The sequence below is a fragment of the Lepidothrix coronata genome, unplaced genomic scaffold (assembly GCF_001604755.1).
Source record: "Lepidothrix coronata isolate B3197 unplaced genomic scaffold, Lepidothrix_coronata-1.0 Scaffold117, whole genome shotgun sequence".
Classification (NCBI taxonomy): Eukaryota; Metazoa; Chordata; class Aves; order Passeriformes; family Pipridae; genus Lepidothrix; species Lepidothrix coronata.
In genome coordinates, this window is record NW_016690297.1 from 2,805,819 (window position 1) to 2,822,548 (window position 16,730).

The 16,730-nt window shown below is 36.9% G+C and overlaps 1 protein-coding gene across 2 annotated transcripts in view; it reads right to left on the minus strand.

The window, feature by feature from the left end:
* Positions 1 to 16,730, minus strand: part of ADCY8 (adenylate cyclase 8) — a 125,140-nt gene that overhangs the window by 33,934 nt on the left and 74,476 nt on the right. Inside the window, exons 7-9 of one of the 2 annotated variants that reach the window (XM_017825252.1) lie at positions 14,144 to 14,414; positions 8,102 to 8,299; positions 1,533 to 1,633 (exon numbers count right to left, since the gene is read on the minus strand). In XM_017825252.1, the coding sequence (XP_017680741.1) occupies positions 1,533 to 1,633; positions 8,102 to 8,299; positions 14,144 to 14,414 (570 nt within the window). The remainder of the gene's footprint in view (positions 1 to 1,532; positions 1,634 to 8,101; positions 8,300 to 14,143; positions 14,415 to 16,730) is intronic. The other variant, XM_017825253.1, reaches the window with a different exon arrangement.

Here is a 16,730-nt window from a genome sequence, read left to right on the forward strand (position 1 = left end):
AGCAATCAACCTGCAAGGGCATCATTGAGGCCAAGGCCATACTTTTGTTTATAAACCTCTGCTGATCTTTTCTGGTAGGAATTTATCTAATCTTCCTTTCAACCTAGTTGCATTTACAGCCTGTTTAAAATTTAGTGACATAAAGGTCCACAGACAGAAGACTACTGGCAAGATAGGAAACCAGGCAGTGTGACTGTGTGACTTCTTCCCCCCTAATTCCAATAGCACCAGACACAGAAAAGCATCAGAATTAACAGAGATGAACCTGTCCAGTTATAAAAAAAATGTATTTTGATTGATATAGCAGCAGAAATATTTTTGGAAATCTGATTAATCAGATCCATAAATCTTCTTGTACCTATTGAGGAAAAAATTAACAAACAAACAAATAAACTAACAAGCAAAAACAGCTACCACAAGTGAAGAATTTTGAATGTGTATTGGAAGAACTTTAAAAAAGCAGGCAAACTTACTAGTATCAGAGCAACATAGCACATAAGGAACAGCAGAAGATCAGAGTGTTTTCTCTATCTGAGAATTACAAAACACATGGGACGCCACTGCTATAGAGTGTAGTTGTCTGCCCCTAACCACCACTTTGGTGTTCTTAGGCATAAAGCCAGTGAATCAGGTCTTCCAGAGATGATTCCAGAAATCTTGCTGCAATACTGTATCACAGTAAATGTCTTATTTCTTAATACAAATATTTTTAAAGTTACTCTATGGTCAGTGGTAAGTTAAGGTTCATCTGAGTGTTGGAAACCACCTGAGAATTATGTTCATCTGGGCATTTCCATTTTAGCACTTGCTCTATCAAAGACCAAATGGGACCAGAGACTTGTTTATAGTGGCAGTCCTGCTCTAGAAAACTGACCTCAGTCCTTGCACACACTTTTGTCACTATTAAATAGTAGACAAAAGTGCCAATTGATGGGTTTGACTCTGAAATGAGGACACAGGGGTTTCATCTATGTCACATTTTCATCACCTTGATAGGAAACTGTTGCTTTGGTGAGCCTCAGAGAAAAGAACAAGTGAAAACAGATCTACTAGATCACCTGCTTGCTTCTTAATAGCACAAGATTGCCTTCCCTCAGCTGGGTAATACACTTTATCAGCAACAAAGAGTACGATTTTCTTACATAGCATGTATGAAACAAAATCAAAAGAATCACTGATACCCAAGGTGGTTACCAGCCACCTAGCTAAGAGGCTCTGTTATAAGGCTGGATCCTGTTTCACCAGGACACACTGTGACAAATTTTTGTAACTCAAAGTTCCCACTTATCTCAGTGGTCATTCTACTTGAAAAGACAATAACATAATAACAGTAGATGCTGCTGTCTTACTTGAAAACATGTAGCTGCAGAAAATGTGACACAAAAGTCGTTAATATTGCAAAAAAGTATTACCAAACACTTTTGGGGAACAAGCAGATTTTATTGGTTCATTGCACATCAAGCCTAGGAATGCTATCTTGCTGTCTCCCCAAGAGTGCCTAAAGATATATAGAGATATATTTCTGTATTTACCTGGAAGAAGGAAGTAAGCTTTGGATAGCCGTGATAAATACAAGAACAATAAATGCACACACCAAGTTTGATTTGAATACTTCATCCCGCATTTGAGAATACTAGAATAAAAAAAAAAAAAAACAAAACAAACACAGAAGAGTAAATTAGCTGTTAACCCATGCAGCAGTTTCAAAACGACCGATGTATATAGGAGATGCTGAGAAAAGTGCCACAAAGAGCTAATAAATCAATAAACCTGAATTTGTTTTTTAAAATTAAACACAACAAATAAATTATTAATAAGCTGGCAAAATATTTTAACCAAGAGAGTTAAATGCTGTAATTTGCAAAACAAACTTCTACTTCAAAATTATTAACTTTATAAAGCCTCAGGAAGATATTAGGAGCTTGTGCTGCTGAGCAGAATACTAAATACTTTATATTTATTCACTTAATAAAATACTTAATAACAAGTTTTTTTCACCTGAAGACAAACACTGAAGTCATCTGTGACTCTGCATGCATGATGGCACAGAGGTGTCTCCATGCTGGCTAAATTGAAGCCACTCTTTTTTTTTTTTACTTCTCTTTTTTAAGAAAAGTACAGTTTGGACATTCTGTGGCTATTTGGGATGTGAGTCATGATCTCTACATCCTAACTTATTCAGGGGCTGTGCAGAAACTTGGCAATATGGTCATTCTCCAAGGAGAAAATGAAGATAATATTATGTAAAAGACTACTTGAAATGCATTATTATTAAAATTTATTGAAAAAGTATTTTTCTCCATCACATTAAACCACTGGAAATGCTGTTCCTTTTTGTGGGAATTACCAAGAAAAGGAGTAACAGATACATCCACAAACCACAAAACACAGTTAAAGTGGAAATGTTAACCGAGTCATCAGCTGGTACTTATCATTGCTAATTCAGTTAAACTCCTTAAAAGTTGGTTACAGCAGATGAAGAATAGTCCATAGACCTGTTTTTGTATTTCTCTTTATCCTATATGGATACCACTAAAATTTCTTCACCTTATAAGAAATCCCACAGAGGCTTGCCCCGGTAATTTTTCTTCCTCTGAACAATAACTCCATTTTATTTAAACTCTTGCAGTTTTGAAGGGTCTAAGAGTTACTTGGACAGAACAAAAGGAAATCAGAGTCAGAGATATCATATACCAGAATCTTTCCTCAGCAATTTGGAAATAGGGTAAACTACTGTTATAAATGCCTAGAAAGCATTATAAGTGATAAAAAGTAAAACCGGTTAAGAAATATGTCAATGACAAACACTGAGAGAGTTCAGCTATTAGCTGGATTTTATAGCTAATTTGCTCTTGAAGGAAGATCCTATCTAGACCTCAGCTATATTCCTTACCTGGACCTTTGGTAGGGACTTCATTTCAGCTATGAACATCTGGTCAAAGGAGTCTCAAACTCCCAAAATGGGGAAAAGGATTTTCTCTTTCCTACCCCCATTTGTTATGAGTAAGATAGGGGGTTTATTTGTTGGTGTCTCTCATTTTGACTCCTCCTCTCCTGTGATTATACCTTGTCTCTGCTGTTGGCAGTATCACTTTGACATTATTTTTGATAGTGCTCACAGTCACCTCCACTTCACGTTGCTGCAGGAAGCACAGAGGCACTGGCCCTGATTTCATGTGCAGGAAAACAGAACTGCGTCAGCCTGCATAAATAATAGACCAGGGCTTTTTTTGATTAGAGAAAAAAAAAGGTGTGTTCCTTAAAATATAACATGAAATCCCAGCTGTTCCATAGGGAAATTATAGCAAACTAAATGAATGAAACACAAACATAGAATGACCTGCTGCGTTGAGCGTTATGTCAAAAGGATGGATGCTGTGTTCTAATCAGTAAGAATATTGTGTTGAGGAATTGTTGGCATCCCCAGGCAGCACTGACATAAATGATAAACATAGCAGTTCTGTAGCAGTCTACCCCTTAATGACTTGGATAAGTAATTGGAGGACTGACTAAGCCTCAAGGCCCTTCAAAAGGCATAGGAGGCATGTAGCTAACCAGAGCCATGTAGAGTGGTAGGAAGAATCATGTTGTGACCTTATCTGTAATGAAAACCTTCACTGCAACATCCCACAGACCTACCTGCACTGGAGTGACTTGTTCATGGCATAGTGAAGGCAGACCCTGCTTCCCATGGGGCTTGAGCCATTCACCTGCACTGTTGGGAGGGAACTGTTTACCTTCTGCCCAGTCAGCTGTCTGAAACTGAGTTTGTGTGAGAAAGGCCAAGTTTCCTCTGTTGATTAATGCTGCTTATTCTCCACCCCTCCTCTTTTCCCACAGCTCTTTGAAAGGGGAGCACTGGTAATACAAGAGGCTTTACATATCCACCTAGAGAAAATGTGCACCGGGGAGTAAGGTTTTTGGACTTATCCTCAGTGATGCTTTTGACTCAGATAGGACCTTATGAATGAAATGGGAGACCATGTTTTTTTTCATCTTCAGAGCAATGATGAAAAAGCTTCTGCAATACAGGTGAGGGACAGAATAAGATGTATCAAGAAGTCCAAGGCAAATGAAGAAATGAACTCCTGAGAAGACTAAAGGGTAGACACAGATCTAGTTGCTGACCAATAATAGAAAAGTTGCTGAACCGGCCTGGAGTTTGCCCAGTGTTTCTTGCAGAACTCCTTGCAACTGGAAGTTTTTGAGTTGAAGGAAGGAGCTGATGCCCCATGTCTGTTGGGATACAGCATGCAGAAATAGCAAAATTGTTCCTCTACTAATTTAATTTTTTATTTGTCTTACTCACCAGAAATTCTGAAACAGAGAAACCCAGATGTTTAATTCTAATATTTGAACTAAGAAAACCTGTACTATGAAATTCAAAGTCCTTTTAATATTTCAGTGTGCTCACCTCTCAGAAAATATGTAGATGATTCACCTCTAAGACCAGTCTGATTTATAATCTAGATACAAATATGCAGGAAGACTTAGAATATCTTTATATTTAATCCAGTCTTTACACTGGAAACTTTCTTTAACAAAATCCTACCAGCATGTAAATTCCCTGCCCTGTATCTCTGCTTTATCCTATAAGAAAGGACATGGTATGGATATTTCCAAGTCACTGATATTAAGGTAGATCCTCATGTTGATATCTTTTAATTATTGGAATCATTTGAAGTAGTAGCATATTTTCCTTATGAGCCATTACATATTTGGAAACTCTTAGTATATTTACGTGCTACCGTCAGAAGCACTCTCCTATGATGAATTGCTCTATCAACCCACATGCTATTTGTGAAAAGAACCTCTAGCAAAACTGAGACTATATTGTCTCTAAATGACATAAAAGTGATAATGAGTGAAATAATGGTTAGTAATGACTAGTCTATTTGAGTGAAGGATCTATAAAGTATACCAGGTGGGGATCCTGCACAACTCCTATGAAAAATAGAGAATTACAGAATTCATGTGGAAATGCACATACTGCCTCAAGCAGATAATTCATTCACTAATGCAACCTCTACTGCTTGCTGTGGAATACAGATTTATTCTATCACTGAGAAGGACGTAGAGCAATGAGATAACAGAGGACTGGTTAAGCCATTATAGTGGCTTAAACTGCTGTGATATACCAGTCATTTAAATCAGTGCAAACCAGGATCTGTGATCCATGGTAGTTTTGGGCATGCCAATTCCAGAATTATTTTGGGATTTTTTTCTAACTTTTTGAAATCTCAAAGGAAGCAAAACAGAAATTTCATTGCTAGTGTAAACATGCAATTCACTGCAATTGTTTGATAGTGAAAAATTCCCAAAGCAAACTGAACTGTTTAAACAGAAGTCCAGTATGACTTTTCAGATCTATTCATGTCACCCCATGATCCCACACGATGGTAGTCGTGTTACTAATTCAGGAGGAAGAAATATAGTTTGTTGTTCATAAGGTTACTCATTTCTCTGTCATTTGAGGTGCAGAACACTAACATAATTCTCATTGAACAAGGTTAAGGCTTCTTGATCAGGATTTCAGCCATGGCACTGGTTCTTCTGCATACTGTAAACTGTAAAGTCTGGGGCAAGAGGTACTTACAGATAACAGAAATAAGTATTAGGCAACTGCCAGCTCTGCCTGAAAGTGTGATGGCTAAATGAGAGGGCACAACAGTCTATGTGGGGGAAGTTACTTTACTCCAGAGCTCCCTCTGACTTCATCCTGTCACTGTGCTGAACAGAAGGTGAGTGGCAGTGAATGGGAACAGCAGTGGGAGATGGGAGGGGAATAGGCACACACTGTCTGCTCTATCAGCCACTCTGCAGGGAACAGCTCAAGATGTTGGTGTAGAAGGTCATGTAAGCAGTTGCAAAATGTTAATGGCTAGAAAAAAACCCCCATAATTCCAGACTGAAATGTTAGGGGTGGGGAGAGCAGAGGAAAAAGACTGCTGGAAGAGCTTTACAAGGTTCCAATTTAAACCTGAGTTTGGTTTGTTTTCTAAACAAGCAGGAAGACGGGAGAAAGTGGTAGTGATATAAGATAGCATGGGGGAAATAGCTACTTTCTGTAGGAAAATGATTCAAATATTACTTTTTTCATGTCTGCCTGTAGACTATGGTTAAACACTAAGGTTATGAGGACAAACCTGTAATTACTGCACAGCCAAATGAGGAGGAAAGGGACATTTCCCATGTGGTCCCACAAGACATTGCTCCTGCCTACAACAAAGAGGACACTATAATTCATCTTTCCTTAATCCACATCATCCCTTTGTATCCTGTTGCATTCCCCATCATTATCTGAGCATACTAATGATGTCCCAGTATCCTGAACAGAAGCAAGGAGGTTGCTGGCCAGCAGCTATCCAACTGTTCGAGGTTAGATAGAGCAAATGTACCAGAGCAAATAAAGCAGCAGTGATATTTTTTAAAACTTTACTTCTGTGTGTAATGTGAAAAAAACAGCCTAATTTAGAGAATAGAAAGAGGATTCAGTCAACTTTACTGGAAAGATTTTGTGTTTTTATTACCTGCGTTTACTGGTGGGGATTAACACCTAAGGAAATATTGAACAAAAGCATCACTTTCCAAACTCTGCAGCACAGTTTTTCATTGGAAATGTCGTACTGGGAAGATGGGAAGAAAATGTATCAAACCTACTAAAAATGTTAACTTTTAAATAGACCTTTTGTCATCCAGATTCAATTAAAACTTTATAAATATTTTAAATCTGACCTGTATAATGAGATGGATTAGAGCATGGTTCTTTTTTTTTTCTCCTTAAATTACATTTAAATTGAATTCAACACTTCTCTTATAGATGTGTTTTGTGTTTTGGTGGGGTTTTTTTGTTTGTTTGTTTGTTTTCTTTTTTTTCTTTGTTGTGGCTGATAATTGATAATTGATATCAGCACTCTTGGATTTCACTTCCTCTGTGTCCCTGTCAGCTTTACATGAAAGCTTTACTGAAAGAAATGTCTTCATATCTGAAGAAATGTCTTCATACTGAAAGAAATGTCTTCATATCTTCTGTTTCAGTAGATAATTATTAGTGGATAATTTTGCTTTGGCTATTCTACCTGTGTCTCAGTGTCATAAATATCCTCATGGGGAAATGGAATACTTTATTTTTTTTAACAAACATTTCTTTTTCCTTCTACAGGATTGCTTATGCAATAAGGGCTTAGATATACTTCAGGGTCTCACCAATGGGACTTCTCGAGGACTAATCTACCATAAGTCAAGTGAAAAAGTCTGTTTTCCAGTGGAGGTTAAAGCGATGATGGAGAAGTGAGCCTCCATGTTTCCAATTCCCCATTATTTTTATTTCTTTTCAGTCAAGTGCACATCATACTGCAGACCTGCTGTTGCTGCACTGTAGTAGCATACAAGTCAATGAAATTATTTGAGATCTGTGCAACCTCACTCACCCTGTGCCATCAGCTTTCAAGGAACATTCTCCCATTGCCTTATCTTTTTAAACTTATAACTTACATCTGGATGTAGACTGAAATAGAAACTAGTGAGATCGTATTGCTGTTGAGAAGCAGCAAAGACACAAACAATATTGACCGCTTAGAAGCAAATTTTAAAAAAGGATGTTTAAAACAAAGAGTTGAAGAATTAGTATTGACTTGAAAAAAACAAAGCAGCTGTCTAGAGGATATCAGAGGGATTCTATGACTAAATGAAATGAAAATATCTATATAGATATAGATATATTTTTTAATGGAAGTGTCAGTTTATTAACATGCTTAATCACTGTTAGTGACAAAGTAACCTGTCATCTGACAGAAAACTGCTTATACTCGAGAGCAAGTGGAACACGGGAAATGGATGTTGCTTTCAGAAGGCAAGTTTGCTCAGTAGACTTATTTTCCAACAGTGAAATGCAGTCATTGCAGCATTATAACACCTGTATCATGACACCACGTATTATGAACTCTAGCTCAATCCCAGCTTCTGAGAACTGAAACAAAATGAAAAAGAAAACCAAAACAAGAAAACAAACAATGCAAGCCAGAACCTACAGCTTCTCTGCTTCAGTGAACATTTATTACAATTTGAGTTGTGAATAATGCAGCTACCAAGACCCAGCTACCTTATGCTCCAGGCTGGAGTCTTTAAACATCAGTGAAAAAGGCTTGATATGCTCTCTTCTCAATTTATCGCCACTCCGTAAGTCGATGGTGTGCTCTATTCGCTTGTTAATTTCCTCAGGCCCAGACTGGACATGCAAAGCTTGTGCAAGATGGTTTGGAAGCAGATTTATTGAATTTCTTGTTAGGGCAGCCAGAGTCTAGGGGAAAGCACATGCAAACAGAATAAACCTGCTGGTCCCCTTGGGTTAAAAATGCAATGTTTTAGATCATGTTGCATTGCAAACCATTACAGCATTCCATGCAATTCATTCAATGAAATCTACAGAAGTGTAAAATAATAAGTCTGTTCCACTAAACACATACAGTAGATTAAGGGGATTACTTTGATGCCTTCTTTAATACAGACTAGGAGGTTTGCTGCTGCACTGAGCACTAGGACTATATTCCCCTTTCCAAATACAGCTATTTCAATATTAGAGCATGCATGAGGGGAGCAATTTTAGTAAATAGGAATGGAAAATACAGAAAACAAAAGTCAGAAAACAAAAGTCACAAAACAGGATTAATGAGGTTTTTCTTATCTTAGAGTTACTGTATGTGTATAGTTAAGGAACAGATCAGTTAGTCAGGAGTGAAGAAGGTGACATTTCTGATTACTTCAGTGTGAGTTTTCAAATAGTATGTTCTTCTTCACTACTGGTATATGTCAGCCAATCTAGATTGCAGTTAGGCTATATGATTTAATTTAACTGTAATTCACATTATTATTTTAAATATTGTCTCAAATGCATTATTCCTTTGGTACTTCATTGACTAATCAAAAGAAAAAAAAAAGAAAATACTTTTGCATAGCTTTGCAAAGGAATTCTAACAGAGATAGTATGAAGGGTGCTTCACCTTCAGCAAAGTTAGAGTTTCTTTTCATAAAGAGAATAACTCATTCCTGTTTTCATGGTATCACTTCATGACACAAACCACTGTGAAGCAGCTCTGTCCCACTTGAATAGGAAAATAAATTCTACCAGTGTGATACTCCCAATGGTTAGGAAATGTTAATGAATGGAAAGGATATAAAACTTCATACATGATAGCATAAGACATTCCAGAATTAATACAGATAAGAAATACACTTTTGCTTGAGAAAATTTATTCCATAGTTCCTTACTATAAAGACCTTCAGCTGTACCTCCTATTGGGCATTGTTGAAGCAGTTTAGGATGTATTGTCACTAGATAAACCAGTAAAGCATATTCTTTTGGATCATACAAATGCTAGAGGGAGATTACCCTTGTTCATATTCAAACCATCCTCCCCAGATACATTCTGATGAATCTTGGAGAGTATATTTAAACATAGGAAGGGTCTCAGGTACCCACTGCCAAACCCAAAGTGGCAACTATCCTTACAGTCCTAAAATCAAGTCCATGGACTCCATAGTCACAGGTAGTCACAGATAGTATCTCATATTCCATCTCTTCATCAGTAGCTTAAGACCCCAAAATAAGGCAGAAAAGGGCATCAGGATTTAAATATTCTCTCTGTTTAAGTGAAAAACAATTTTTCTGTTTGCTTAGTAAATGACTTAAATTGTGAAGGTTTGGCAAACCACTCTACTCAAATCTTCCCTTCTTCTGTCTAGCAAATCAGTATCATCAACATTTGGAGAAAAAATCAGTACCAAGGAAACTTTTCTTATACTGAAGTTTCAGATATGCCTGACTCCATATCTTAACCTTGGAGAAAACAATCCATTGAGTCAAATGGATAAATACTACATTATTACACACTACACACTACTTTAGTTTAGGTTCTCCTATCTCTTTTAAAATGAGCTAAAAGTTCTTATTAATTTTTAGTGAATGAAATGGCACAAGTGGGCCTGAAGTCACTGTTAAAGGAGATCACATCAGATGTTGTTGTGTACATTGATTCCTCAGAATTAGCTCATAGTTCTACTTCTCCACTGGAAATGAGGGTGGAGAAGGTCCCTAATGTTTTAGCTGGGCATCGTGTTTTACTTACATGAGAAAAATAATTTCAGTTCATCCTAGTAAACAACTACATTTTGCTTCAAATTATATTTTAAGATTTGATTGATAGGAAGACTTGTCTTCAGATTGTATGAAGTGTTTTAGAATTCATGGTAGATGAACATGACATCACTACTATGTCTATGGTGCCTGTGGTATTAGTGCAAAAATAGATTCTGAACTTGCATTTATTTTCAGAAGATAACAAGGAAATTCATATTTGTGTTTCATGGAGTTTTCTATTCCTCGCACCCATACACCTACTTAAGAAAATTGCTTCCCTGTAATTAGTAATAACAACAATGAAAAATACCATACAAATTATTGTCTCAAGAATATGTTCTAAATGCATTTTTTCTCTGTATACCCGTCTTTGCTGTGCATCTTTTAAGACTGTGTCATGTCAACATAAAGAAATATTGGTTGTTCCTTTTACCTCTCCTAAGCTTTTGTGAATTCCACAATGGGCTTTTGAAGTTTCCTGATGCTGACAATAACCATTCATCATGCAGGAACAAACACAAGGTTCTATTAGGTAAAAGCCTAGCCAAGCTTGCATCTGAGACTGAAAGAGGATGAATGAAAGCAAACAAGTAATAAAACTCCAACAGTAGACATATTTTATAGAGACTTTAAAGTGTCAGCTTAGATTAGATTTTACTTCCTTCCTGCCAAGTTTTCCTGCAACAAGTCCAAGCATCCTGCTCTCAACAAAAAGGGAAATTTTTAATCAGCGCCATTTAGAAAACTCTAGAAAGGTTTCATATTATTCTTTTTTTTCATACTGCAAACACCAGGTTTTGGAGGGAAATAAGAAAATACAAGGTCACATCTAAAAGACAGGATGCAGGTAGGATTTAATTCAAAAGGAAGACACCTAAATGAAGGTGTCTAAACTGTCTAAACTGCTATTACTGCCAATATACACTCCAGATGCTGTGGTCAGCTGAGGTGCCCTGGGATACCCTGGACAACAGTCAGGAGCCAGGAGATGTAGCACAAGACTTAGGAACACAATGTGCTATTGGTGGGGACCAGCTGGGGTGCTCTGGGGTGTCTCAAGCTGCAAAAGGCAGCCACAGTCCAGAAGCTGAATCAAGCTCTCACTCAGCATGTCTCAGCACAGGTATTCAGCACTACCTGGGACATCAGAGTCTCTTACCTGGCCTTCTAACTGGTAGTCCAGATGATTATGGGTCTTTTATAGGCTCCTTTTCATACAGATCATTTTAGGCTGCCTACAGCACCATGAGTGGCATGAAATGCTTATTTTTAGGAGCTGAGCTGTGTGAGGGATCAACACCTGGGACAGTCAGTAGGCACACAAATCCAGCTCCTTTGTTCGCAATGCCACCCTTTTGTTTAGACTTGCCTGCCATTTTGGCAGTCTTTTAGTATAATTTTTGTGACAACTTTTAAGATTCACTGCAACCACTAGTAAAATATGCTTATAGAAGACATTCTGTGTATGGTTTTTTTCCTAGTTCACATCATTAAAGGCCCACCAGGTGCCTCCAGCACCACTCACACTGATCGTATTATGCTTTCAACTACTCTTTTTGTAAGACACACGGAAGAAATCCAACTTTATCAACAATTAATTCATTTTAGAGGAGGCCTTCACTCTCCTGACATAAAATAACTTCTGTTCAACTTTCTTATTTTAAGAAAGATGCCCAGACCCTTGTTTCAATAACAGAAAAATCCATCCATATTGGTCATGTCTGAATTTTAGAGGAGACACTTGCACCCTTGGTTTATCTCACCATTAGCACCAGGGCACCTCACCAGGGCACGGGGTGCTAAACGTGCTGATGTAGTTTTTGTTAATATCTGTGACTGCCTACATAAAAAGTGGTTATTCTGTCCCTTACTCATATCAACACATCTTCAATGTTCCCTTCTCCAATATCAACACTGACTTAGGCTGCTCATAGAAAATGAGTTTGAGGTAATGAGCATGGATTGGGATGAATTTGAGTTTAGTATGAGAACTCAACAAAGACTTTGCCTTTTCACGTGCTTCCCAACATAACTACAGCTAAAAGTAACATACATGTAATCAGCGTTGCTCAAAATTTGTTGTAACTTACATGGGGTAAAGAAATAATTTAAATGCTATTGGCAAATATTCAAACACACAGAAGTGATTCATTGTTGGGTTGCTGCTACTAGGATTCTCAAAGCCTGCTGCTGACAGTGACCTTTAAGCTGCATAATTAATGTTATTAAATGCTTATTCTGTCCAAGACTGACATACCTCTGGAAAAAGCTACTATATCCTACTATAATTTAAATCTATCATCTGAATTTTGAGCTGAAATACATTATTTATGAGCAGTACTCTCTATTTTCTCAGCTGTAAATTGAAAATTATATAACAATTGAATCATACATGGAATAGCAGATTTTTAAAATCTTATCTCTACCAAAAAGCTTATCGTAAAACTGTATTATAAAAAATTACATCTATTTCCAACACAAACCCAAGTTCTTAAAAAACAGTGAGAAACTGCTCTAAAATGGGTTGTTTATTGCCATGAGACAAAAATATGCTTTAAAGCAACTGTTTAGCTATGCCTATTTCAATTATTTTTGTGGCCTTTTTACTAGTATGGTGCAGGAGTTGTTCAATAATTCAATAAAAACACTAGTACTTTATTTCATTCCTTGTCTTTGTTAGCATCAAGGTCATGTTTAGATGAGAAAATGATCAATGAAATGATAGCCTACACCACACAGATTTTTTTGAACTACAGAAATTGGAATATCTTAAAGGGAAAGAAGAAGAAATAGAGAGAGATCAGGAGATATTCACAGCAGCATGCACCCATACCTCTCTTACTAATGAAAGGAGAATATAGAGACAGGTAGCAAGATACAGAGAATACTAAATGGCAGCATACATGCAGATACACAGATGTACAGAACATATATAAAACAGGTGTTTTATATAAACTATGCCATGCTCAATTTCAGTTTGAAGAGACGAAGACACTGCCATGGGCTGATTGATTGTGAAATTTTATCACTTCTGAGCACATTTGTAAGAAGCAGAAGACAGTTGACAAAGCAAGACCTCTACACAACAATGCTTGAGGTTCAACAGACAGTTCAGACAAGTAGGAATAAGGTTGTGCAGTAGAAGAAAGAATGTATCATGTCATTACAGGTCTCTCAAAGAAAATGGAAGAAAGCTTCAGCTGGCCTTGCTTCATAAAGAGTTATCGATCTTTCAAGTGCAGTGAAAAAGAGTGGAGTCTGAGGGCATTTTAACCTTCTCATCTTTAATTCTTCTAACCAAGCAGACTTCATAAAATGATTTTTATTAGTGTACAAGAATTTCTGGTTACCAGGGTGCTAGCAATTAGCCACACAGTGTTTTTGGAAAAGATCTGATCAGGAGCAGTTGCTATTATCTCATATTTCTATTGAGGTACACATGACATTAGAGACTAATTCATCTGTTAGTGAACCTTAACTATGTCTTAGAGTATGAGGTTTTAATGTTTTTTTGGGAAAAAAAGTGGAAAAACGCACAACCTGTTTTCACAAGATGCTTTTTAAAGGTAGATCTTTTTCTTTCCCTCATATATTAGTAACTTATACTATGCTTTTGGCAAAGCATCGTTTCCCTCATCCCTTTACTTGAGAACAGTGCAGTGAAACCATGCAATGAGATATACACTTTGACTAGAATGTCCCAGCTAGTTTAGTAACATTAGCTTTGTTTTTAATTTACTTTTTCATGGACTGGTTCAATTAAAACTAAGCTGTGTGGTATTTAATTTTAGTCGGAAAAGAAAAACAAACCCAAAACCTCTGGTCCACTGGCATTTCCCCAGTTCGGAACAATTGAATTGCCTTGAAACAATTTGTTTAATCCTCTGCTTTTACAGTACGTGTTAGAATAAAAGTTAAAGATGAATTTGTCTCCTCGGAGGCCTCCATTAATAAAGTGCACTCAAACATGCATTCATACTTGATGACATTAAAGGAAGTTTGACTTACATTTTGTTTTCCCACTATGTTATCAAATGGAAGTTCAGGGCTCCAGGATCCTTCGGTAAACGTAGCTCCACTGTTTCTCCTGTCGGAGGAGCTGACAGCCTCTTTCACAATATCTTCAGGCAAAGTCAATAGACTCTCCTCAGGTTGTTTAATTAAATAAGTCTCAATGTTATGCTTCCTCAAGAATTCATTACGCTCTTTGCCATGCCCTTCTTCAACTTTATAATCCCCATTCAGGCAGTCCAGAGTGGCTTTGGAGATGTGAATTCTCCTGCATAAGTGAAATAAGGAGTAGCAAATACTGATTGTGCTCTAGTATACACAGGTAAGAAGGAGTTTTTTTTCCAGTGTTTAACATCGTGGATAAATAGAAGGGATTCTATTGTATACCATGTTTTCTATGAAGAAAATTAAAATAATGTGTTCAAAACCAGAAACTTCATTTGGGGGCAAGTACTCTGAAGACATGTTCACATCAATAGGATCTCATGAATGGACAAAGTCCTGTCACAGGAAAAAGCCCTTTGGCATTCACACTTGACACCTTTACTCACAGTAGTTTTTTAAAGGGAGACCTTCCTGAGTAAAATGGTATTCAGAGTAAACAAAAATTGGCATTTCATATGGTGAAAGAAAAATATATAGTATGCATTAGACCAATTTATGTGACGCTCTTTAATTTCCTTCTGTTACCTGAGGTAGCTTAGACATTGAAATTAGTGATGTGATTGCACCTGCGGTAAATTAGGGAAATAGGGAAATTATACAAAGGCAAGTGGGGTAATAATTTCTGTTAAGAGATTAAGCAATGAACTCAAAAAGCTTTGGAAAAAGTGAAGTTGAATTTAAGAGCTCAGATTTTGCAACAACATGGTAGGAATTTGGATGTCTTCCAACTAAATCTGGTGGGGGCTTTCTTGTTTCTATTTTTGAGACATTTTCAAGTTCATACATGTAGGATAAATTGTAGACACCTCTAAAGCACATGAACATGGACAGCCATGCTATACTTCACAATGCTGCATCATAAATGCAGTAAGAGTTACTCATTAGACATTTATCTAACTCAAGCAAATAGTTGCAGTGACCTTTAAACTGGCTCATTCTTTAAACTTTGTCTGCATGGTACTTTCTGAAATACAGACTTGCATATAGATTCCTAAAATTCAGATTCAGCTAAAATTCTTGATCCTTTATGACACACACTGAGGTGCTTTTCTGAGGCGCCAGACTTTGGTTTATCTCCTGTGAAGGAAATGGTGTTAGCATGCCCCTTGGGAACTTCCTTCTGGAACTTAAAGGATGCTATTACAGGGTTAAATTCATATTGATGGAGTAAAAGACTATAGTCTATAAGTGCATGTATGATGTGCATGTATTTTCAGAAAATAAAGTGCTGATTGTCTTTAAGCAGTGTGAAGCTGCCAGGAGTGTTTATGTGGAGCATTAAATATCAGTATCTAGTTAAAAGATCAAAACTTTGTATCCCAGCCAATTTTTAACCTGTCTCAGCTTCCCTTGTTTTTCCCAGATCTTGTACATCTTTCTCTCTCTGAAATCATGCTGTTATAATGACCACAGAGATAAGTAGTATTTTGTAGTCAAATATCAGTAAAACTACAATAAAACCAACTAAAAATGTTTCTCAAATACAAGCAACTTTTGGCCTGGACTTTAAAGGCAGAGTATAACACCTCTCAGAAAGACAAAACATTTCCTAACTCTTAGAAATCCAGACTAAATTGATTTAAGTAAAGTACTAACATAAAATTAAAGAAAAAACAAAACAAAAACAAACAAAACAAAACAAAAAAAAAGAAAGAAAAAGAAAGTGATACATTAGTTGCCAAGGTGACTATCTTTGTGCTTAGTTTCAACTAATATAATTTGGGAGGGTTATATTATACAGCCCTGAAATATGGATTTTTTAATGGAAATGATAACAGCTTTAAACAGAGTGTGGAGATAGGTATTGATGCAATATCCTTAAATGGACCAAATATTAATAAATAGTTGGTAGATTTAAAAAGTATTTTCTGGTTTCACCTTTTGCACTGCTTGCTTAAAAAAACTTAAAATGTGTAACGGACAGACATCTTTCTAATTTTAGACAAATACAGTACACAGGGAATCTGAGTATTGAAGTCAAGGATTATAGACTGTCCTACTGTGGAAAGCATATCAGGCCCAAAGTGTTAGATGATACCTGTCATTGAAACATCCTGGAAAATTATTTATTAGGTTTTATGTAACTCAATACCATAGATGAATATCTTCATACACCAGGCAAAGACTATCAGAAGACAGGATCCTGGTAGAAAAATGTCACTGAAATAACACTGTAGGATCTTATATGGTTTCCTTCTCAGGTGCTGTGGACACTTTTTTTTCCTCTCAGAAAAACAGAAATGACTGCTTTTTTTCAGTTCTCATAATTGCCTTCTCCCATGGTAGCTGAGCTGCTGGCTTATGCTGCTTCATCAGGGGCAATCTCTCCCCACATCACCCATGCCCAGGAGGTCTCAGGGTGACATGCAGCCATTGAGGGAAAGAGCTGAGCCCCTTCTTTCATGCTCCCAGACTCAGT